A 24615-nucleotide genomic window follows, 5' to 3' on the forward strand; every position below is an offset into this window, starting at 1 on the left:
CAAATTCTGAAAATTTGGGGATCAGTGTTCAAATGAGGTATCATCTATCAAAAATGCTGTCCTTTGCCTTTATTTTTAGAACATAAATAGGAATTTTGGTATATTGGGCTTTATCCTGCATGCAGTTTGTTGTAAAATTCTTGAGACACCCTTCATTTCTTAGAAAAAAAAGATGCAGCCATTTATAGAAATATGTTAAACATGAAGGAGATGGTGACCATTTCTGATGAGGTTTTGGCCAATGGTAGATGGATTGACTGAAGAGCCAGATGCATCTCATTGGTCCTGTGTCAGGTCTTTCTGACCCCCTATTTCTTAATCAAATCAAATCAAATTTTATTTATATGGCACCTTTCATACTTTAAAAGCAACACAAAGTGCCTTACAGAGGCTAAAAACAACAATGATATACAACATACCAACCCATCCACCCTCATAAATACCCAAAGAGACACGGAGACAAACAGACACACACATGCACACACAAACACACAAGCTCAGACCCACTGCACCTTTCAGACAGAGACATGGCCGGGCATCCAGACCTAAGGCAAGGAAAAAGCCACCACACTGAGAGGGCTCCCGGCCCACGACCACAGGGAGCGCCACAAAGACAGCCCCGACCTGGGCAGACAAGAGGCCCCACACCAAGGTGCAGATTCCTCCAGCCACTGGGCTAAATGATTTAAACTAAAGGATTAAAATGTTTAAAACAACTACCACCTAAACAGCAGTATTGTACAAAAACATATTTATTATGACAGTATTAGTATATCATCCAAGTAGGAGCACATGCCCTCTGTATAAAAATACAAAAACTTTGATGCACTTCAGTGTTCTGGGCATCATAAATCATTTGCAAAACCTGAAAATCTTTTATTAGTCTATTTGTGGTCAGTTTCATCAAGCTATCAGTCCTACATGTTGACAATAACACATTAAAAACCTGTCTCCAGCACTTTAGTGTGACGCCACTTTAAACAATAACAAGTGGCAAAAAGTGAGATCTACTCCTATGATATACACAGGTTTGCTGCCTTTGTAACAGTGTAAAAGTCAGACTGAAACAGAATAAAACAAGAACAGATTATGCTGATTGATGCCTATCATGAAAAGCTGAACACAGTCACACAGTCCCTGTTCAATTCTTGTGAAGATGTCTGAAAAAAATATTCAGTACCAGTTGCCATTTCTTAGCTTTGATAAAACTGACCGTGTCAATCCATAGAAGAACTAAACTGTATGTACAAATAAGAATACATTTGCTCAAAACAGAAAAATAATAAAGCCCAGCTTGCCAGAAGACAACCAAGCTCATGTTAACTTGTACAAGTGGCCTAAAAAAAGATAGAAATTGCTCAGAGGTAATAACAGATAAGACACACAAAGGTTCATTAGTTACAGGAACATTATGTGACCATCCCTGCCCACATCAGAGCCACGCTGCTGCTTTTCCACACGGCTAGACTCTGACTCCTCGCACAAGGACTGGGCTCCAGTGAGGTAATGCGAAGCAACAGCTCAACCTCCACAATTTACTCAAGTGTGAGCAGACATGGATACGTCAGGTGGGAAGAAATGGAGAAAGAAAATACACACTATAGTAATATCTTAAAGCATGCTCATATGCTTTTTTATATGGTATAAAATGACATTAAGAAAAGCTTATAAAAGTGGATGTGTTTCAGCAGTGAAAGATTGTTTTTTTTGTAGTGGTTTGTGAATTTTGCAGATTAATAATTATAACATCTTTGAAATCTAATTTTTTCCCATGTAAATTGAATTAATCAATCTTCAAAAATAAAATGGCTCGTGTTTTGTTTCCGAGCCTGAAACGTGTAAATCTTTGGGTGCCCCTTAATTACAAATTTAAACAACATTTTGATGAAAAATAGCCCATGTGGAGATATCTTTGTGAGGAAAACACTTAAAAGACTGATTAAGTGTTTGTATATTGTTTTTTTCAAATCACAGTCATATAAATGAAAAAGAAAGCTGTAGCTTAAAGAAAACTCTTCACATCTTCATTTCTAGCTGAGTGGCTGATATTTGGATCTCTAAGCCTCTGCTTTGTTCTTTGAGTGATCTGCAGGAGCCAAGCTCCCCTCATGCTCCTCCTCCTCTTCGGGAACCTGTAAAACATACAAGGACATATTATATGTCTGTGGCATGATAAAACAGGTCTAAATAAAGAAAGTGTACATTATACAAACAGCAAACAATTACTAGCTAATAGAAAGTGGAGCGTTCTGTGAATTAAAACCTGTCCAATACATTTCTAACTGTACTGACGCCATGTACCTCATCTACCTGATATAATCCCAAAACTAATGACTTGACAACTTAAACAAACATTGGGCCATATAATCTGTCACTTAAGTTGATACTTATGAGAAGTGGGACTTCTTACCTCCCAGTAAATAGAGTCATCGAAGCAGTTCTGGTCTGGAGGCTGTCCCCAGAATGGCAACTTCATTATTAAACCTTGAAGAAGAAATTCAATTGTTTGAAAAATAATAATACCTTTCCCATTATTCCCGTTATTTGTCAGATATGTGGTTTTAGTTTTTATCTCCACCCACCTGTAATAACACCTCCGATCAAAGCGAACCCCAGGGATGAAGCCAAGGCAGCAGCTTGCATGGCTGCAGAGCTGACATTTGAATGGAGAGTTAGATTACTTTAAAACAACAATGCTGTTAGATGTGAAAATGTATTGCTATGCATCAGATTTACCCATTCTTTTTCCCCAAAGCCACAGCCACGATACCAGCCAGCCCGCCCAGGATGCCAGGCATGCCATGCAGATTGTGGACTCCACAGGTATCTTGGATACCCAGATTGGATGCCAGGATGGGCTACAGAGGGAAAAAAACTGAAGGTAAAATATGCCCTGATATCCTAGAAATGAGCAGGGAATTGACGAATGAATTGATAATTTCTTACTTATAAATCTCTCTACTTGCATTGGTTAGTGTAGCATCTATAAATTCTCAATTCACAGAAAAGGCCAAACAGATATCCACAGCACGAGTTGTATCATTTTCAGATGACCTGTTTGACCAACAGTTCAATACCATGAAATACTAAGTTTACTCTCAGTGAGGAGTACGAAACCTAAGAAAACCTAAGAAAACACTCATATTTGAGTAGAGAAAACTGTTCAATTAATCGAATCAAAAACTAATCAGTTGTGACAAATGCAGAATATTTTTTATTAATCTTTTAAAGTGTGATACATTGAAATAAGAAACCTCCTAGTACAACCTCCTTTAATACAACAACGGCCCGATGACTCAATTCCTCGCCTTGGCTCTACAGAAATTGAGGAGGTAATGTTCCCCTTTTCTTTTGGGGCATCAAGGAGCAGAAAAGAGGTGAGTTGCCTCCGATAAACCAAGGGTCAAGAGGAAGAATTTGGATCGGGTCCTGAATGGATGTAGCAATTACTTAATTTCTGTTGCATCAGATTTGTTAAAGCATCTGCTGAGAATACAACAATATCACATAGACGTTGTCTATTTTTTACTCTTACAAAAAGCAAAAAAAAAAGCAGATCTCACTTCCTTTAGGTTGTATATTTCTGGTGTAACAGTTGTGGAGCTTTTATTGAAGTCATTTTTTTCAGTAGGACCAGGTCATGGCTGAAAGGGTTTCCTACCTGTTGCACCTCAAGTTTCAAGGAGTTTGACTTTTGTTGATATTCTAAACATTGTAAGATTCTTTATTTCTCATTCTTGCTCTTTTTTTCAACTCACAGAGAGGTACTTGAAGCCCAAGGTGGAGATAATGCCAGCAGTTAATCCAATCAGCATGGCCCCAAATGGCTCGATGTTCATATCAGCACATGTTCCCACGGCAACGCCACCAGCCAAAGTGGCGTTCTGAATATGCACCTATACAGTATAAAGATAAAAAAAAGTGTTTGATCAAGTCTCTGCTTTGAGGTTAGTTTTAGATAGTGAATATTTGAGGAAGGTTGGCTGACCATGTCCAGTTTTCCTTTGTGCTCCACAAGGCTGGAGATGGCGTAGGCGGAGAGCACACAGGCAGCCAGTGAGAGGTAGGTGTTGATCACTGCTGTGAGCTGAGTGAATCCTGGATCAGCAATTGCTGAATTAAAGCTGGGCCAGAACATCCACAGGAAGACAGTCCCTGTAGAAGAAGTTTGCTTGTGTTCATGCTCATGTTTACTTAGCAGATAAACAGTTGAAGTCAATATCAGGCAATCGTGATGTAGGCTGCATGGCCATTTGCGTCCACCAGGTGGCACCAGTCATCCATGTTCAGGATGAACCAGTAAAGAAGTCGGAAAATACAAGATGTCAACACAAATAAAAAATAAAAAATCCAGAGTAGACATATGAGTTTTGTTTTTCTTTTGCTTTACACAATTTGTTTAACATTTAGGTTTGGGGTTCAGTACGTGGGATTGATTAATAGCAAAGCAATATTATAAATAATAATTGTGCACCCAATTAGTGTATTATTTAGAAGTGTAACTGTCTCTTACCAATCATTGCAAACAGATCAGAGTGATAAACAGATCCATCGTTCTCATGTCCATCTCTTAAACTAGGTCTGTAAAGTACTCGAGCCACTGCCAAACCAAAGTATGCTCCAAAGGCGTGGATGATCATTGACGCTCCAACATCATTAGCCTGTTAAAGAAAAGGTAATGCAGTCACATAACAGTATAGTCATGCCTCTTGATTATTAATTTAATTATGTTTTCATGGTGAATGTTCCTGATTATAAAGCTGTGATTCAGTCCCTGTTTAGCTCCTGAATCCTCTATCATGATTAACTCACTTCCAGAATATTAGCCACAAGATGTTCATTGATGGAGAAGATGGTGATCTCCAATATGGTCATGATGAGGAGCTGCACAGGGCTGGTTTTACCCAGAACGGCCCCAAAGGAGATCAGGACAGTAGCCGTGCTGAAGTCTGCGTTGATCATTCTGCATTAGGGGTAAGACAGTAAGTAATTAGCACAATATAGGAAAAACCTCACCCAACCTTTAACAGCCACAAAAATAAATAAAGTGGTCCATCTGAGTTACTCAAGAGCTTTAGATTCTTATCTATCACACAAAAGCAAATGACTGATGTTGCAGGATCTACAGAGCTATGGTCCAAACATGATTGAATTAATCTTAGGTTACACAAAGTAGCAGAAGCTGTAGTGTATAGAAAAATGGTGGGAGGTTTTCAAAGGTGGCTAGAACAGTCAACATACCAAATATCCTGAAGAAACTACTTAAGAAAGAACTGTTTCTGTTTAAAAGACAAAAGGTAGTTGTTTTCTTCTTTCTGTACTCTTTGTTTGAAGCCATTCATATTGAAATCTTTTTCCACACTTATGGATATGCAACTGCATTAGTTTTAATTGAGGGGATTTTGAATATCTGCACATTCAAAGACATACTTAAAAATGTCGATCTTAATCATGCCGTGATCCATGTGCCAGATGCCCTGCATGAAGAGGCCCCACTGCAGGCCAAAGGCAGCCAGAAGGAGGTTGACACCCACACTGCTGAACCCGTATTTCTTAAGGAATGTCATCAGGAATCCAAAACCGATGAAGATCATGACGTGGACATCCTGAAACACTGGGGATATGAGAAGGGAGGTCAGTTCTGCTGCTGTTAAATGAGGACAAGAAATCAAATCAGATCAAGCACTTTAATAAAATGCTACCTTTAATTAGACGTGAGTATTTTGCCATGACTTTACTGGTCATGATGGTATTTGAGTTATGAAGAAGTTACTGGACTTATCAGGCGTAATTTAACAGGGACTGCATTGTTAGTTGTGACATGTTAGCTGGGAAAGCAATTCAATCACACTATGAATGGTGTTTAGGGAAGAAAAAGAAGTCACTGCTGTTTCTATTGGGTTTGTGGTTCTTTTCTATATTAGGTGCATATGATCTTAATAAGTTTAAACTATTACAAAGTCTCAGGAGAAAGGGGTTGTGGCTTGGTGGACTCTTATCATTCAGTGTGAGCTCCTGCACAAGCAGAGACAACAGGATTTTGAATTAGATGGATCATAGCCCACGTTTTTTTTTTTATCCACACATGGTGTTTTCATTGTATTCTCAACACACAAATAACTGCACACTATCACAGGAGGACTTGCATCGAACTAGGTACCCCCACCAAAAGTCATCAGTATGACAGGAAGTTGGACTCCTGTTTCCCATCAGCCATTAAGCTTGATATGATGAGCATCTCATATGGAAAATGCGGAGGTGGAGGTATTTAACCTGAGAAACAATACCCTTCATTTCCTTACTTCTTCATCAGTATTTACTGTATTTAGCCTCTATTGTCTAGACAGGACACTACTGCTGTGCTGCTCCCATAAAGGAATGCTTTTACAAGTTGAGAAATGTTTGTTCACTTTTATTTCTGATGAGCTGGAGCCATCCATCTATCAATTTTTCATTCCTGCTTTTATCCAAATCTGGGTCGCCGGGGGACTGGAGCCTGTACCAGCCACCATCACGCGAGAGGCAGAGTACATATTTGACAGATCTTATGAAGTAGATGAGATGACTAAATCAACTATAGTTATATGTTAGATAAAAAGCAGCCAGTTAACTTATTGTGGCTAAGGCAAGTGAAAAAGATGTGCCTACGAGCTAGTCAAAGCTTTATAATCATGTGTCATTTGTTTAGCTGGAAACTTGCTGTGACTGTGATGTCACCATACAACCAACAGAGGCTCCAGTGAGTTATTGCTCAAGGTCAAGTCTCAGCATAAAAAACGTGTAATTCATACATTTGTCCACTTGTCCAAAATGTAGGGTCACGATCCATGGTTGTAAACCAGGAGATAGTAAGATATCCCGAGGCTACAGTTTTCTGTTGAACAGCGTTTAAGTGACATGCTGGGAATCTTGACCTAGCCATGTACATAACTTCAAATCCTAATGATGTACTTTTAATGCCTAATCCCTCAAATTGGACAATAGTCAATCAGATTGAATTGGATTCCATTTGGATTCCAATGAACTGGATAATAATTGCATTTGGCTGGACTTGTATTATCTCTATCTACAGTACATAAAAATGACGAATGTTGCAAATTAACGCGATATAGATGAACTGGATTTAATCGAACGGTAGTAACTTGAGCAATTTACAGTTGACAACGCAGGAGAAAAGTAAGGTATGACTGTTAAAAACATTGTTCATGATGCAATTAAACTACATATCTAGCACAATTATGGCACAAAGTTCTGTGATTAGTGCCTTCTGCCACTTCCTACGACCCCCTTTAGCAACACATGGAACGTGGACATCATCATGTACGAACGCGTGTGTAGACAAAAGATGTCAAAGTGGAGACGAATCAAAACTTAAGCTGTGTCTGAGTACGGTTAAGAAGAATGAAAATGTAGCAATTGTACAATATGAACAATAACCACAACAGTAAAGATGCAATAGCTTAAAATATGATGTAATAAAGAATAATAATAAAGAAAGATAAACAGAGGGTTGCAGGTTAAAAAAATGACAGGAGTTGGGAGAACACCCATTTCAGTCCAATTTTAATGATTTATTTTTTTCATTTTTTTGTTTGTCAAATGTCTCCAAAAGTTGCCAAAATTGTCCTGGTTATAGATGGGATGTGGACTACTGTTGGATTAAAAACTTTTTACAGTCATGTGTCCTTCTTGTTATGGCTGTCTTAAAGAAGATTCTTGTTATGTAGTTATTTCACTGTCTCCAGTCTTTATGCTAAGTTCTCCTATGGAATTTACGCCTACCTCTTAGTAGATTTCCTAGAAATGAAGATCATTAAACATCCCACCATGGGATACTATTGTATGATACAGATTACATTTGTATGACGCTCTTTTTTTTTTGCAATTTGCGGCCCTACGTGTAAAAGCCATAACCCAGACCTTAAGTGCACTTGAGCTGTTTGCAGCACCAAATTCCCACATGTTGGTGACTTCACTTCACGCATTTCCATAATGTAAAGGAAAAAATAATACCTTTTTATAATGCAGAATCTTTTTAGATAATTATAATGAAGGAGATAACATTCATCCATGCTTATTTTTATGAACAGAATTTGCATGAAGACTGTGTGAGCACATTTGCTTTGGTGAGAAATCTCTGTATGTGCTTAAAAACCTCTCTAACTGGAAGTTAGTGATTTAAATACCCTATTTCTATAAGACAAAAATGTTCATCTTCTGTTCTTATCTGTCGATCAGCTTTTTAAACACTGAGCACAATATTTGCAGCAGTGCAATGAAGTATGGATATCTGGTGGGGTGTCAAGCCATTTGAAGCTGACTTGAAGAACACCTGACCCCTTCCTGAGTATCAGCTTGGTGACTCAGAGTAGCTTTCCTTGTAGTAGGGGATCTCAGTGAACAGTAAGAGCCCCTCAACAATATAAAGTTGGAAAGTAGCCACAGAGACTGGCACCACGCCCAGATGTTAGGTAACACACTATATTCTGAAGAACCAAGCCAGGAGGGAATCCCCTGAGGAGCTTCTGTAGCACAGAAGAAGGAGAAGGAGTGATGTAACCAGCCAATAAAGATAAATGATTGTAGAATTTTTCCAGATGCTGTAGCAACAAATCTCCTTGCCTTTAATGTGATCGATTGCATCTGAACTCCTTGTAGAAATGAGAAACTCTTGCAGTATCATGTAATACCAGACAACAAAAATTTACATCGGCCACTCATAGTTTTTTTTTAAAGAATATATAAATTTTCAGCTTAAAAATGGAGGCTTTCATGTTTTAATTTACTCTAGTCCATGTTGCTCTGATTACTTGTCTTGCTTTGACAAATAGACAGTGAATCTTTGCACATGACCACAAGCCTCATACTTTTTCATTTCTTGACTTTAGCTCATCCAGCATAATTCCGATTTGTTTTCATTTTACCGAGCTATGTTTGCAGACATTTACAAATGTGTCCCTTAACATCAGATATAGGCAGTTCTTTCAAGGCATTTTTTGTGGAAAACTGTAAAACACAGTAAGATCTTTAAATGAGTTTTTACCCAAGAAAAAAAAAGTGGAGAAGAAATAAAGATGATTCAGTTTAGTTAAATTCTTTCTTGTCAGACAATGTAATGTGGCTAAAACATCCTAAATTAAATGAAATATTTAAAGTAATGAAGCTGAACTAATCTTTGTGACTCACACCTGCCCCACCCAATCATGAGCACACATTCATACAGTCAAACAGCAGTTTACAGCTGCAGCTATCGTAATGCAGATAAGACCAGATCCATAGAGGAAACCAAGTGTAGAAACGTCTCAATTCTTCCTAAAAGTACAAAAGAAACATCTGTTTCTAAACATGCTCCTAAATACTACAAAAACTCTGTGTTTTTTTTTTAAAAACTAGCATATGATTGTCATTAATTCCCCCTGCTTGACACAGTAATGTAAATCACACATGACCTCCTCTAAGTGAGAACTGACTCTCTTCCCTGCAAGATTCACTTGACTCCTCAGCTGCACATGTTGGATTTTGTGGCAGAGGACAATGAAACCTCATGACTTCTATTACTGCTTTCAGCAGACCTCCAACTTTTTCTATTTCTGCTTGCAAGTAATGGGTAAATACACTTAAAGCAGAATTATTCCTGGGAAAAAGGTAGGTCCTTTTCAGCTTGCACTGCTCTTCCTTTTTGAAAAGATAAAAGTTTTGTTTTTTATATCAGCAACATCCCACTAACCACCCTGTGACAGCAAACCAGTGTAGGTGTTGCCAATTTTCTCTGCTTTAGGATTCATGTTTGCTAATAAAAGGATGCAACACATTTAGTGTGTTGCATTCTTTTATTTCATAATCTGTAAACTCTTCAGAAGTAGTTTAATGACCAAACACTGAGGCATCCATCTGGAGAGCATCCCTCAGCATGCAGCCCCAGGCAGACTTACTAGGGTAGAGATCCATAGGTTGGGCTCCATTTGTATCATTGGAATGGTGAGAAGAGTGATGTTTTCCATCATCATAGGTCACAAACACTGCATACAGGATGATGGTGATAATCTCCAAAATTAAGGCCACGATGGGGAACTTCATCCTCATGTTGGTGGCATACGCAGGCATCCTGAGACCAACTGTGGTTATCTCTCAACAGCTCTGTGCGTCTGTCCCTCCTTATCTGCCTTTTTTAGGGGTTGTGCTGTGTGAAGGGAGGGAAGAAAGCGGCGTCTGGTTTTAAACTGGTGCATGTTTTCTGGCGACCAATGACAGGACAGAAGACTGAGGCCTCTGTGGTGAACTCCCCCAACTTCATGCACTTTGCTCATGAGGGATGGGTTTCCTCTGTGGACTGTGCAGGGGACAAAGCAAAACACAAACATAATGACACCCGGCCAGTGGGTAGACATAAGCAAATGACTTAATGACTGCTCCTTCCTACTCATTTTTCACTGTCAAAGTTTTTTTTAATTTAACTTCAGACTGAGACAAGCAGAAAAACATAATGATTCATGTTTACTTATTTAAATACATATAGATTATCGTTCCAGTAGCAACAAAATTTTGAGGTTTTGTCTTAATTTGCTCTGAAGAACGCGGTTCCTCTTTTTTTTAGTGAAGACTGTTCCCCTGATATTCAACTATTTTTCAGTTTGTGACTAATGAAACATGCAATTTCAGTTTCAACACCTACATAAAAACTATTTAGTACTGTATATAATATTGAATAACAAACACAAGTGCTGCCCTTGAAGCATTAATTTAAGGTAATTATCTCTGAGTTTAATCCATGATGGTATATATTTTGTTAATGTTTATGCAAATTAATCATAAGTGCAGATCATGTGATTTAAGTGACCTTGTTATGCACTACTGCACAACAAGATCACATGGAAAATCATGTAGAAGTGTGCTAATTTAATACAAGAAAGCATTTCATAACTTATATGACAGAAAGATCCTTTCATAAAGAGTACAGGATGCTTTGGTACAGAACATACAGGATGCATTTTCTCTAAATTAGATTAGACTCAGTTGTAACACTGCATTTCACCTCTCTATATTTAGTGTGTAGGAGGTATGTCATAATGTACTGTCACATATAAAGATAAACAAATACACAGATTAAAGAAAAATACCAGTAATAATAAATGATTCTTCAGTATAAATCAGTTAATAGCATGCTAGTATTATTCAAGTGGGTAATGAGACATGTAATGAATAGGTTATAGCTACAGTTTGTATGTATATGAACACAACCTAGCAACATAACAACAATCTCATACATATCACCACAATGGGTAAAATTGATTAAATCAAAGTTCAAAGAAAAATATGAGAATAAATTACTGAGAATTTCAGTCATTTCAAATCACCAGCAATAAATGCTGGTCTCTTTGAAGCTCCTCGGGTCGTCTCATATTGCTTTAACAAGGATAGCAAAGTGTCATTCCACACATGGTCAGAGTTCAAGCCCTTCACCGTCAACTGGTTGCAGGGGTGGAATGTCGCTACATACATTTAGTCAAGTACATTGTTTCAGTGCAGAACAGTATGTATGCAAGAAAACTTTATTGCACCTTTCCAAGACCACAAAATGCACACTATGAAAATTAATTTATAAAAACACTTAAAAATAGTCATCAGGGATGGAGTAAAAGACATAGAAAGATATAAATGCATTACTATTGATGCCTTTTATGAGTGAAAACATTTCCACAGCTTTTTAAAAGACTTTAAAGAAAGGATTGATTCCACTGTTTTTTCATTTTGATGTTAGATACCAACAACAGCCTGGTCACGTGATCTTTAGCTGCCATTAGGAGATTATGGCTTTGAGAGGTCTGAAAAAAGTTAGCTTGAAGACTGTAAACATAACCGGAAACAAACTGAAAAAGAATTAAACTGAGGTAATGTTAGAGATATTTGTGCCTAACTGAAGCACTTCCATGTTATGAACCTTAATACTTCTTCTCCACTGCCTTACAGAAGCTAATATTATACAATTTAGTTTGTTTGAGCTTATGAAAATCTGACTTACAAATGTATGGTACTCAAAGGATGCTACAAATATTTGATTATTTTACTGAATGTGACTTGTCCCTGAACTGTTTTAATAGTCGCATTTGTACTTTTCTCACACTTCTTCCACCACTGACTGTTTGTCTTGAACTGTCGTTTCAAACAGCACATGCCTCGGCTTCCTGTCCCACTAGAAACCGCCCAAACTCATGTCAGCTCTGATCAGGGTGCAGGTCCTGATCCAATAAGTGGCTCCCACAGAGAGTGTGGTGAGAACCTACAGGCCTCTCTGCAAATTATATCAGGCCAGAGGTCCTTCATGAGGACCAGGAACCTTACGAATGAGCTAATCACTGCCAGCAACTCATTTCTGTTTGTTTTGGAGCCTAGATCAGTGAGGGCTTTCCCAGATCCTTTGGGAAATTACTTCCAAATGTTGAAAGACACTTTAAAAACTCTGCAGCACTACTGAAACTTATGGACTTGCACTGACTTATCATTCCATCAATGTGCACTATGAAGTTTTGCACTTCAGAAAATTGTTAAAGTATGGGAGGACTTGTGGTCCAACTGACAAAGCCATTCATGCATGATGAAGACGGATACTCCCCCATAATTTTACTGTAACTTTTTGGCTCATGTCATTTACTTAACTAATGCTTAACTATTTTTTCCTCCATATACATGTGTGGTACAAACGCTCTTAGACCACTGCCTTTGTCAACAATTCTTCTTTACTTACACAAGATTACACAAGTCTTTGATGCAGGGTCATTGTTCACTTAGATGGTTGTTGAGGCCTTGAGAGTCATATGATAGCATGCTTATCTTCCTGTTTTAACCAGTGAGCATTGTTTTATGCAGAAATGGAAAATTGGTTTGGGAGAGCGGGCAATTTGCCTTCTTTTTTAAAATCGGGATCAGAATACCAATAATACTCTTGAACCTAAACCTAGAGACAGGAGAGGTTCGGCCAGACTAGCAATACTAGCCCCAGTCCTAATTTAAAAAATAAGGTTCATTAGCTCTCAACCTACTAAATCATTAAGTGATTTATCAACCTCTTATATCTAAAGCAACTTATAAATAAGTCTTTAAGAGATTGTTGAGAGTAGTGCTGTTTGCATTTGGTTGTTCATTCCACCACTGTGAAACCACAAAGGAGAGCAGTTAATATTGAAACTTGTGCCTTGTGCATAGGGTTGGCAACACCAGATAATGAGGAATACAGTCATCAAGAAGGAGCCTGTATGACTGAGTTTAGATAGATGCTCACAGACCCTGTAGTCACTCTGTAAGAAAACGTTAGTGACTTCAGTTTGATTCATGCAGTCTTTCTGTAGCCAGTGGTATTTAATGCTTTGTGGCGCGATATGTGTCCTCTTTGACTGATAAATCAGCAGAGATGCCACCTTGTTTTGGACCATCTCCAGACTGTGCAGCCTGGTCTCCACCTGCTAGAATAGAATCTCCAAGAGGCTCAATGATCATCTTTTGCCTGCAACTTTGTGCTGACAAGTTTGACCTTTGAAAGTCTATTATGGCATACAGTAGTTTTTTTTTAAGAATGAGCCTGGTCAAGTAAAAGCTTCTCCTCAAAAGAGGCATTGTAGGCGTTACAGACAGCTGTAAAATGGAGGCCGATGATTATTTTTACAAAACTGAGTTATGTTTATGACAGCAAACAGCCTTAAAGACAATTAACTTTGTGAGAAACGAGGCTGGTAGAAATGGAGAGTTCAGTTGAGAGAAAATAGAATAGAAATTTTTCCAGGTTTGTTGTTCAGGAGCTTAAAATGCGAGCAGTCCAGGTGAAGCTTTCTTTGTTTGACCTCTGTGTTTCTCTCTGTTCAAGCTGTGCACGAAAGACAGCAGTTGTACTTCAGGCACAACTAGATTTTATCTGTATCACTAAATGTGGGAAGGTGCATTGCATCCAGCATAACTCTTTTTTCAATCAATATTTTGTTCAGTGAGTTTTTTTGTGGCTCGGCAGCTTCATCAAACAATGCTATTGTTACAGGAGAAAAATGTGTTGGCATGTTCAGGCTCACAGATTGTGACAAACCTTGAACATGAAAGAGTGCAGCAAAGAAGAAAGAGAAAAGTATTCTTTTATCAGCAAAATCTGTTTTAATCTGGCCTCCCTGTGAACTTCACATTCCAGGAAAGCCATTAGACCATTTATCTTTCCTCACTCACAACCCCACCATAAAACATAGATTTGTGGAAAATAAACAAGCCATCAGGCTTAAATGTTCTCCTTTTGTCTCTGATCCTCACGTGCCATTATGTAACATACTTGACTACACAGCGGCCTCTGATGTTGCTCTGAAATCAGACTGACTGAACAGTTGACACTCATCTGTCACAGATGCAAGTCTCACTGTCATGGAGAGAGGATTTGGTGAGCGTAGCGGATCTAAGAGTGGAGGAGTTGAAAGATAGATTACAACTTCAGTTCACTCCAGTTTTCTGTGTCAGGACATTTCTGGAAAGACTTATTGTGCCATATGAAAAGGTCAAAATGAGGTTTAGAGGGTCGTGTCTCATATTGATGTGCAATTACCGTACATGTAACATGCAATAGTAATGTTTTGATTAAAATTTCCACTATGGAAAACATTTACTGTTATCTGACCAGTATGTTATGAAAATTGAAAAAAGATTTGCATAAAAGTGGTTTCTTGAGGAAAAATGATCCCAGAATTTTTTTTTTAAATGCGACTTTGCCTACAAAGCTTTGACACTGTGTAACCTGTAAGAAGCGACTACAGTGGTTGTAACATCATTTAATTAAAAAACTACGAAGTCAACTTTTAAAATATTTTTTGATTTAATATTCTTTCACGTAAAAATACATGCTTATTTGGAATTTAATCACAGCGTAACAATCCTTAAAAGAACTAATGGCTGCAGGTAAATGAGATGAATGAGTATTAATACTAAACTGTATTCTTTTGTGCCATTCACATGTTAAAATGGGAAATGGGAAAATTGGTAAGCAACCAAAGAAATGTATTTCTCTGAATATATTTGCAAAGCGGATTTTATCTTCTATGATACAGAATATCATGAAAAGATTCAGAAGTCTGGATTCTGTTGTGGAAGTGCAAAAAAAAAGAAAAGAAAAAAAATCAAATATTAACCAGATCCAGACCAACTGCTGCCTTCTATGGAAAAGATAAACTGAAATAAAGTGAAAAAATGTCCTCAGATGTTCTGCTTTGAATTATGATATCTCACAGCTGCCTAACATTTTTGGATCTGGGGTTATACTTCCATCTGCCCATTTTTCATCCGATTATATAAAAGCATATAGCTGCTTTTCAACAACAGGAACCTTTTCCAGGAAGTCCAAAGGGTCCGTTTCTCAATCCCCTACATTTCCACTATAGTAACCAAGGGCTGAACAAGCAGAGAAATTTCACCTCTGAAAATAGCCCTGGAATGGAGGTATTACTTTCGAGATTACCAGCAACTTTCGGGATGAGGCTTGCAACCCAGAACATGATGGGTCAAGTTAAGTATCTGCAGACACAGCAGGGAGATGTTTCTCAAATGAGCTAACTTAAAGTTCCCAAGTAGAGGGCTCTTATAAATCAAACGGATGTGAAGAGCCAGTGGCAGCAAGAGGCCCCCTGCTGCGTCGCCTTGCATTGCCAGCGTCTTGACAAACAAAATGGCACATTAACTATAACTAGAGACAAGTTCCATCAGCCAGCAAAAATGTACAGTTTGCATCGGCACAAGAAGACATATCTCACCAGTGCAGAAAGGGGCAGTAAAAAGTTATACAATAAGGCAAATTGGAAGGCTGCAGAGATATAAAAAAGGAGAAAGAAAATAGTAAACGTGTGCTCAGTATTTTTCAGTGTAACACAGAGCTAGTCTCTCTTGATCTTGAATGTCAGTTGGCCTTAAGTTTCTTCACTTCACATGTTGATGTGAATATGTTGCTTGTTTTGGAGCGATGATGATCACAAACAAGAAGAGATTGTGTGTGACATGATAACTTGCAGCTGACTTTTCTGCGTGAGCATTTCTGTATGTGGATGTTCAGCTTTTGCTCATGTAAAGCTCAGCTCCACATGCATTGTTATTGTAAATATGAAGTTCTTATCAGTGGTAATTAGGACCTCATGAGGACTCTTCTCCTTACACTGCGTGCAAGGGTTTGGCCCTGCCTCTTGTTGAACACTCAGGGGAGGAATACCACATTCCTCAGTCTGAAGAATTCCTCCATATAGAGATATGTATATGGCTGATTAGAAACAGAAACCTGTTAGTGTGTTAGACAAAAGCCAGATATTTTCTTTTCATGAGTCCTAACTGCAAAGCAATCGGTCTTTTGTTGGGGTGGAGTAGCAATGTGACACCCCACACAGCTTTCCTCACAAATTTGCACGAGTTCCAGAGAGGCTTGCATGTTTATTATCTTCAGGACTCCCGCCGGAGTTATGAGGTCAGATAAATAAATCATGGAGTGTTTCTAAGAGGGAACCATGGCCTCTATCCAGAGTTAAACAGTGGGGATACTCTTGTATGAGATGCATTTATCAATAGGGAAACTATTATTGTTGTCCTCTTTATGCTTTCAGTCCATTTCAAGTGAAGAGCCACACTGCTGATGAGCAGAATGCCAGGAGCTATAAGAGAGAATAAAGCAGGCGTTTGAATAAAACATACAGTGTTTTTGTACATTAGGTACAAGTTGATGAATATGTTTGTTGGGTTTGAAAATAGATGAGATTGTATTCAATATCAGTTTTAAGATTTTTTTTCTTGAATGTAGAGTTTTTGTTTATCTATAAGATAATGTATTTTTGTGAAAGAAAAATGGTTAACGTCTTTTTACTGTACATTTCATGCCAATCTGCCATTGTATTTTGATATTTCTTTCATTGGATCTTGATGTCTTAATAAAATTGGAGGTGAACATTAACCAAAATGTTGCTCAAAACAAATTTGACATGATTCTTTATACAGGCATCAACATTTTTGATGACCTCACAGTTTCCATGAATTTAATTTCTATCGATTTAATTTATTTATGTTTATGCTGTTTATATCCTAAAGTGGAAATTTCAATGTTGCCAGATGTATGACAATTAGCCTGTTTTTACAGTCATTGCAATCAATCATGCTCAATCAGTAATGATGACACCACAACTCCCTTATTTTTTGATATTTTCATTTTGTGACTTTTAGTTTAAATCAAAGTTGAAATCATTTGTGGCTTTCTCATCATCTCATGTTTGGATAATCATGTATGCGATGATGAGAAAGCCAAGAATGATTTCAACTTTAGTGGAATGAATGATTAATTTCTTAAGCACTTTTTGTCAGATAAATCATGCTTTCCATATATGTAAATTTCTTATATATGTGAGGTGTCAGAAAGACAAAAATGAGGATTGTAAGTCTGTAGAGAATGAGATGATACATCATGCTGTGTTGTATGCTGTGACATCCTGTTAGGAATGCTCTTACACTACCTCTGTTTAAGATCATTGTTGCCTGGTTTAATATTGTTTATTTTGGCAACAAGTGGTCAAATCTAGTGGGGTAGAGAAGAAAAAAAGTACTGCTGAGTGTTGACTGGGATATGATTTTAGAAGCAACAGATTGAGTAGCCACAAGATCTTGAAGTTAGAATTCAGGGTGTGTACATAAGAAAGACGACTTCAGTGCAAGTGAGAATAGAACATGGCATCACATAATGGACTAAATAGAAAACACCCAACAACTTCCCTTTCTCGAGAGCAAAAATATTAAACTGACAAAAGAGTCTACACAGCACTAGAGTTATAATGTCAAGTATAGCCTCTTCTTAACTGTATAGAACCTTCCCCTCTACCCCCCTAAACGTACCACGCCCCTTGTTTCCTGTGGCTGAGGGGAACAGTTGCACACCCTGATAAGCCTGCTCAGAGGGAAACCTTTGCAGGCCTGTAATCAACATGTTGGATGCTTGCAATCAAGAACAATCACAAGCTCTCATCATGTTTGTGTCATGGTGGTTCTTTAAGTTATTTAAGTGAAAACACTTCTCTCCCTATATGGCATCCTGTAGTTTTGCACATCTTCATTTGTGATTGGGGTAACAGGGAAAACATCTGATAATGTACTGGTACATTTCCAGCCCTCCACAGACAGTTCAGCTGAGATGGAAACCATTTCCTTGTTTGTATACAAAAAAATACCACACCTACACAAGTTAGAAGCTGATAGGTGGATAAGGCCGTTTGAGGATGTCTGACAGCCCTCAAATGTTTAACAGGTGTGTGTGAAGGATTGGATGTCGTGTGAGCCTATCGTGTTACCGTGGGATGTGCAAGAGGCATCAGTCAAAACAGTGTGCAGACAGAGGAGCGTGCATACTCCAAGAGCACTGTGGGACCAGAAAAACATGTGAACAACGTGATACAGAGAAACTGCAGTTATGTGCTTTTCCATGACAGCAGCAAAATGTATCATAACTGACACTCTGAAGCCAGCTCACTTCCAGGAGTAAGGATGCAGTTTGCTTTCAGGTTGATTTAAAAAAAAAGAAACTTGTTGCGTATGCTAATTTGAATGAAACCTTTCAAAGTTGGACTGAAAAGCTATGGAAAAGTAAAAGACAACTTTCAGTTGGGTATAAAGTTGAAGATGACAAATGAATTTGATATTTAAAGCAAGATTAGCTGGTTTCAGAATAACAAAAAAGAATAAGAGCCACAAGCAAAATGTTCTGCCTTCGTAACACCCTGCCACAGCTTGTACACACCTTTCATTTCTTTTTCAGAGGATTTTCTTCCACTTTTACCACAAAAGGTTTATAGTTCTTGGACACATCTTTCATTCACTTCTTTCTTTAGTTATATATACAGAATTTATTATGATGATATGATTTTATGCTGTTTAGGATTGGGGACTGTGAAAACCATAATTGACCATTATGAGTTAAAGTATGATTTTTTTTTGTGGTGGTTTGTCTGTTTGTGTGTTAATAGTTATTTTGGTTATTTTTACATTGGAAGCTCTAAAATGTTTCAATATTTGTTGGTAGGTGTTGAAAACACACAAAAAAGATGAGATTCTGAGATTCACTACTGTGAGTCAATACATTTATATGATGTTACGATAAAAAACAGTGGAACTTGGAGAGGTTTCTAGGTTTTCCAGATCTCAGTTTTATCTCTTCCGTTTCTGAATACTTCCTTCTTATAATACATTACAAAATGAGGAAATGGCTAAATCAAATATTGCTTTGTTATCTGATAGCCTTCTCCTGCCTTCTTGGACTCAGTTAAAAAAAAAAAGAACAACAAACAAAGATACTGTGTGTGCGACACAGCTGCTTAGATGGGTTGGTGTTTATAAAGCTTTAAAACCAGGCCAATCACCTGGCCTTCACAAATATTAACTGTGATAACCTAAATTAGGAAAATAGGTTTTTTATACCTTGGAACAAGTTGTCTAATAGCTCAATTCTCTTGACCCGCCAAAACTGTTTCATGTTGCCAATTTCATTTTCACACTCTAAAACAAAAATGATCAACTAAGCTGGCTGAAATGTATAATTTTCTTTTGACTTTGTGTCTCGTGGCTGTAAAAAATCTATTACTCTTGCTGCTTGGAGTGAGAAAACATACTTACTTACTGTTTACAGATACAGTCTATTTGAGGAAGTATGTGTAGCAGACCAGCTGCAGAGAGGCGGAGGAGGGGGGTTTGGAGTGCCGTGGGACTTCTTCTGAGATAAATCTTTGCTTTACTGTTTAGTTTCCTCAATTACAAAGATAACACAAGCAAGTTCTGATCCCAGGCTACTATGAAATGCATGATATAAAATGTTTTTGTTCTCACATTTCTCCTGGTCAAAAGTCAGACATCAATATATCATGTCATTGCATTGTCGTGTTTCCACCATTAAACATTTTGTTATATGTATGAACAGCGTGTAGATGAAATGAGATGTGTTAAAGGACACATTTTAAGGATGTCTTTATGTTTACATGTGCACCTCCCTGCCTGAAAGGACTTACATTGATATTGTTGTTGGATGAAAGCCTTTGATAGCAAGTGCTGCAGCTTCCTTCCTAGCACATCCTGATGTCATATTGCCTTTTAAACACAGATCCTCCCTGCAGTGATGGTGTAATTGCTTTATCTAGCATTGGCTTCTTTAAATGACGCCTAATTGGGGGCCTTCGCCACACCCTTTCCTCATGTGGCCCCGCGCAGCAATCAACCTGCTGCGCTATCGCTGCATCTTAATAAAAACTAAAATGATTGGGCCACAACCCAGGACTTCCCTTAGAAATAGGAAGAACGAAAGACGGGTAGCAGGGGGGTCGGGGTAGAAACCAAGAAAACATCCTGACTTAACTGACATGGGGAGAGGGCTTTCAGCGCACAGGATGTTGGAGAGATTGTTTTTTGAGGCATGACAGAGAAGTAGACGTAGAGGGGAGGAGAAAAGAGAAAATAACTTGTCACGCAAACTGCAGAGCAGAGCACGTAATTAATGAGTCGTATGAGTTAGACCTACAGTACTTAAAATATTTACACTCCTCAGAAGTGTTTGGCAGCCAGCAGAAAGAAAAAAAGTTATTCAAGCTTCAGCTGTGGAGTAAAATTCTTTCTATTAACCAGCTATTTCCTGATTACATCAAAGACTTTCCAGCTGCTACATGAAACAGGATATACGTTAATTACATGATTATTCAGCTGTTCAAATGTTGGCCCACATGCTAGTTATTACAAGAGTTATTTACGAAAAGGGCCCACATATGTACAGTGTCAGCTGTATGTGGGAAGCCATATGTCTGGCCTCCCATCTTAAAGCTTTTCTCATGACAGTTTAACACCTCAAGCCAAATCAGTGCTTAGTTTCCAATGTGACAAGCCTTTGTTGGTTTCCACAAAAAGCTCAATGAGATAATGTTTGTTAGTTTCCGAGAAGGTACGTGTATGAGAGCATGCTGTGTTGGTTTAAACCGAAGGTCACCAGAAGGCTGTTGTGGTGGACGTGAGAACAAGTAGTTATGCCAAGCCACCTGAAAATAGATTAAAAAGGTTTGCAAAGTGCAAACAGCGTGTTATGAGGTTTGTCAATAAATAAAATGTTACTTGAATTCTATTGGTTAACTTTGTCTGAATCTCAAAATGAATAAAAGAACAACTGGTTTGTTATTATCAGGTAGTTAATATCACAGGATTGTGAGTTTTTATTACACATTCTCTATGTGACAAATTATGTTTCTTTGAAACTGTGAACCTGTAACTGAAAATCTGCAGTTTATTAAGTTCCAAAATCATTTTGAATATTAGCTATCAAAATAATTTAGTCGCTGAATTATTCACAAAGTTATTTTTGTTTTGTAATGATATCTGGCACTTGTTTTTCATGGTGTGCTTTGGCTGCATTTTTATACTTTATCCATTTTTAAAAGGATAGTCCACCCAAATCATCAAATGAAACAGACACATGAGTTTTGACTTTTATTTGACATTCCTTTTGAGTTTTAGCTTCAGTCTTGACCATGGTGAAGACACCGTGAAATCCCTGCATCATTTAGAGTCCTGAGTTGGAAGTAAGGATATGGCTTCTAGTCTATTATACTAATTTCTTTCTAATGGTCTTTTTGGTCACAGTCCCCTCAAGGTCTCTGAGATCTGCAGACACTGCCTTACCAACTAGTCCCACGTAATAGTTTGGGACAAAGGAAGATCCAGCCTTTTCCATTAGAGTCTCCAATCGTATTGGAACTTTTCTCCCCTAGAATCAGGCACACCTCATCTTAATCTTAAAACTCTTCTCTTTAGGAAAGCCTCTGGCAATGTCTAATACAGTTATCACACATTTTATTACCATGTTTTTTGTGAACATCCATCTGACTAACTGACCTTATCACTGCTTGCAAAACACTTAACATTGTTAAGAGGAGTGCCATACAAACAATTCTTTATTATTATTTCTAAAAATATTCGAAAAGATTCTCTTTCAAACTTTCTCTTTCAGACAAATGAGAAAGTACACTTTAAATAACATACATTCAAATTTAGAGGACACTGAAAATACTTTAAATGCCTGTGGGCAATTTCATAGTAAGGGCTGTGGTTGGTTGTGACAGAACTATAAATGAGAATATTATGATGACACTTCATAACAACTTGTTGACTAAATCAGTATTCTCAGTTGTTTACAACTGTAAAGCATTCAGATGGGTGATTATGCAACAGTGGACAGAATTACCCACTATGAATCATTTATATTCTCTGTGAAACTGCAGCCTGTCATTATGAAAATATATGTTTTCTCTCTCAGCTAGAGAATATTGTTGGAGAGGAATTTTTACAAGTTAATGCAGTTTCTCAATATAAACTCATGGAAGTTGTGATATAAACCTTCTCTGTCTAACAAACTATAAATAAATGGACAAATTAACAGAGTCTGTTTCACATCTATTGTGGGTGAGACTCCTGGCTCATTACACATCACCCACTGTGCTATCATATTGTGTAATGTATGTTGAAGCATAAAAACAGAACCTGGCTTAGATTCATGTATAGACTGAGAGAAAATGTGCAAATAATCTTAAATTACAAAACACTGTTCTAACTAGAAGCACACACAGGAAACACAGACTTTTCCCAAGACAAATTCTCCACTCTACTCTACACACTACTATAACGTTTAAAAAAAAGGCTCCTAACACACCTGATTGAAATGATCAGTTCGTCATCAAGCTCTGCAGTGGCCTGATAAGGAGCCATTCATTTGAATCAGGTGTGTTGGAGGAGGGAAACATCAAAAACATGCAGGGCAGTGGGTCCCGTGGACCAGGGTTGAAAAACACTGCTCTAAGGTTAATGAAAATGACTGTAGTTTTCTTGCTGTGATTCCTGAAGAAGAGCTCTCTCCATGTTCCTCTTGTGGATGTCCGCCTCAGCTGTTGCTGATTTTGTCTTGCTCAAGGTCAGTTTCCTGTTAAGACAATTACTTCTTATACTGAATTACTCTAGCAACACCATGCAACTTAATCTACTAAATCTGTCAATGGAAATGTGTCAAATGTGTCAAAGATCACTTAAAATTTTACTGAGCAAGAATTGAAAGAGTAGCTTAAGTTTGGTGTATGATTTTTATGTTCTTCAGTTATATATATATATATATATATATAGATAGATAGATAGATAGATATATGAAGGAAGTGATTTTAAATCACTAGTTTGAAACTAGCTTGATGTCATTTAGAACTTAGGATGAACTTCTCACGTAGAATTAATGTAATTGATTTACAATTAGCTGGTGGAATCCACGTCTAAACTATTACCCAGAAGGCATGACCTTTAAGAGGACTTTTTCTTGCATCACATAACTGCTGTACTTGGAATGTATCTGCTGCCTGCTGAAATAACGACCCATGACTGTGTGACCCTTGCATGACCACACCATTCTTGAGTGAAGCATATAGATTCGCTCCCTGCATCTGTTTGACAGTAGCTAATAGCGAACAGATTTACCAGGATGAGAAGGAGGAATGTTTGCCCTGTCTTCGGTTTAGATGTCGGGCATGGCAAATGTCTGTGTCAGATTACGGGGGCAGCAGTGATAAGCAGATGTAAAGACTCATGGGGCTTATTCATTATTAGGGCCAAGAGTGGGAAATAGTACTCAGAAGACTGCAGTTCTGGAAAAAAATAATTCACTGTTCTTATGCAACATTTATCAGAGCCTTAAGCCTCCCCCTTGTGATAACCCCTACGAATACCTGGCTCATGCATATCTTTCTAAATATCAATTTTCATAAATTTCATACAGAAATATATTTCATGAAAAATTAATGGATGAAATTTGTCATGGAAGTTTGCAAAAGACACAAAAGTCATTCTTTAGAAAATAGAGAAACTACACTGAGAATGTATGAGGGTGCATAGCTGCTGTGCAAAGTCTCATGACCTTTCATTGACTCTGTTAAAATAGGATGTATGACAGAAGTCTCACAATATTCTGACTCAATATGATTGGTTTTGATGTATATGAAGAGTTTCCAATTCATGTGTGCCGTACTTGAATGCGCTCACAAAGGCTCACATCACGACTCGGTCACTCTGGTCGTCAAAGGATTGTCATCTTTGAACACCTTTGAATACCTTAACACGTTAAAAGCCATGTTGCACACTGAAGTATACACACTCAAACTGTATATATGCATACATATTCATGCTATAATGTGTTTTCTTTAATAATAAATTCAATATAAACAGCATGGCATGCAATCTTACTTTATAAAGAAAGAGCTCTAGCAAATCTTAATCCACTTATGGGAAACTTATTAATCATATGATTTAATGTACATTTATAGCTGCATTAAAACATATAAACACCAGTCAAATAATTTTTTTTATCAACCGGGCAAAAAAAATTATCAAAAACTTACTATGCAACACTGCTTTGGTAAAAGTATCTTACCTAAATCTTACCGAAGCACTGACTGTACTCACCTGCTTGTCTGAAAATAAACTGACTGGATGAAACTTCCAAATTGTTGCATTGTTCTTGTATTATTGAATTTTCCCTTTTTCACAGCACTACTCCTGCATGAATTAATGTTTTGCTTA

General features: G+C 37.7%; 2 protein-coding genes across 2 annotated transcripts in view; both read right to left on the reverse strand.

Moving 5' to 3' along the window:
- Positions 1-24615, reverse strand: part of znf106b (zinc finger protein 106b) — a 154286-nt gene that overhangs the window by 69540 nt on the left and 60131 nt on the right. The gene's annotated exons all lie outside the window — the stretch shown is intronic.
- On the reverse strand, positions 735-10206 carry rhag (Rh associated glycoprotein). The gene is made up of 10 exons (XM_072361719.1): positions 9933-10206; positions 5431-5614; positions 4813-4963; positions 4514-4661; positions 3989-4155; positions 3759-3896; positions 2737-2858; positions 2583-2653; positions 2411-2484; positions 735-2132 (listed from the first exon to the last, which is right to left on the reverse strand). Exons 1-10 carry the CDS (start codon positions 10102-10104, stop codon positions 2058-2060), a joined length of 1302 nt encoding a protein of 433 aa, XP_072217820.1. The 5' UTR covers positions 10105-10206; the 3' UTR covers positions 735-2057.

Source organism: Leuresthes tenuis, unplaced genomic scaffold (genome assembly GCF_036924035.1).
Source record: "Leuresthes tenuis unplaced genomic scaffold, fLeuTen1.0.hap1 SCAF_13, whole genome shotgun sequence".
Lineage (NCBI taxonomy): Eukaryota > Metazoa > Chordata > Actinopteri > Atheriniformes > Atherinopsidae > Leuresthes > Leuresthes tenuis.

Excerpts from the sequence above, each read along its gene's own strand:
- rhag (XM_072361719.1), bottom strand. The coding sequence starts at position 10,104 with ATGCCTGCGTATGCCACCAACATGAGGATGAAGTTCCCCATCGTGGCC. Across the intron at positions 4,156-4,513 it reads TGATCTGTTTGCAATGATTG|GGACTGTCTTCCTGTGGATG; the intron begins GTAAGAGACAGT and ends CTTCTTCTACAG. Across the intron at positions 3,897-3,988 it reads ACAAAGGAAAACTGGACATG|GTGCATATTCAGAACGCCAC; the intron begins GTCAGCCAACCT and ends TATACTGTATAG.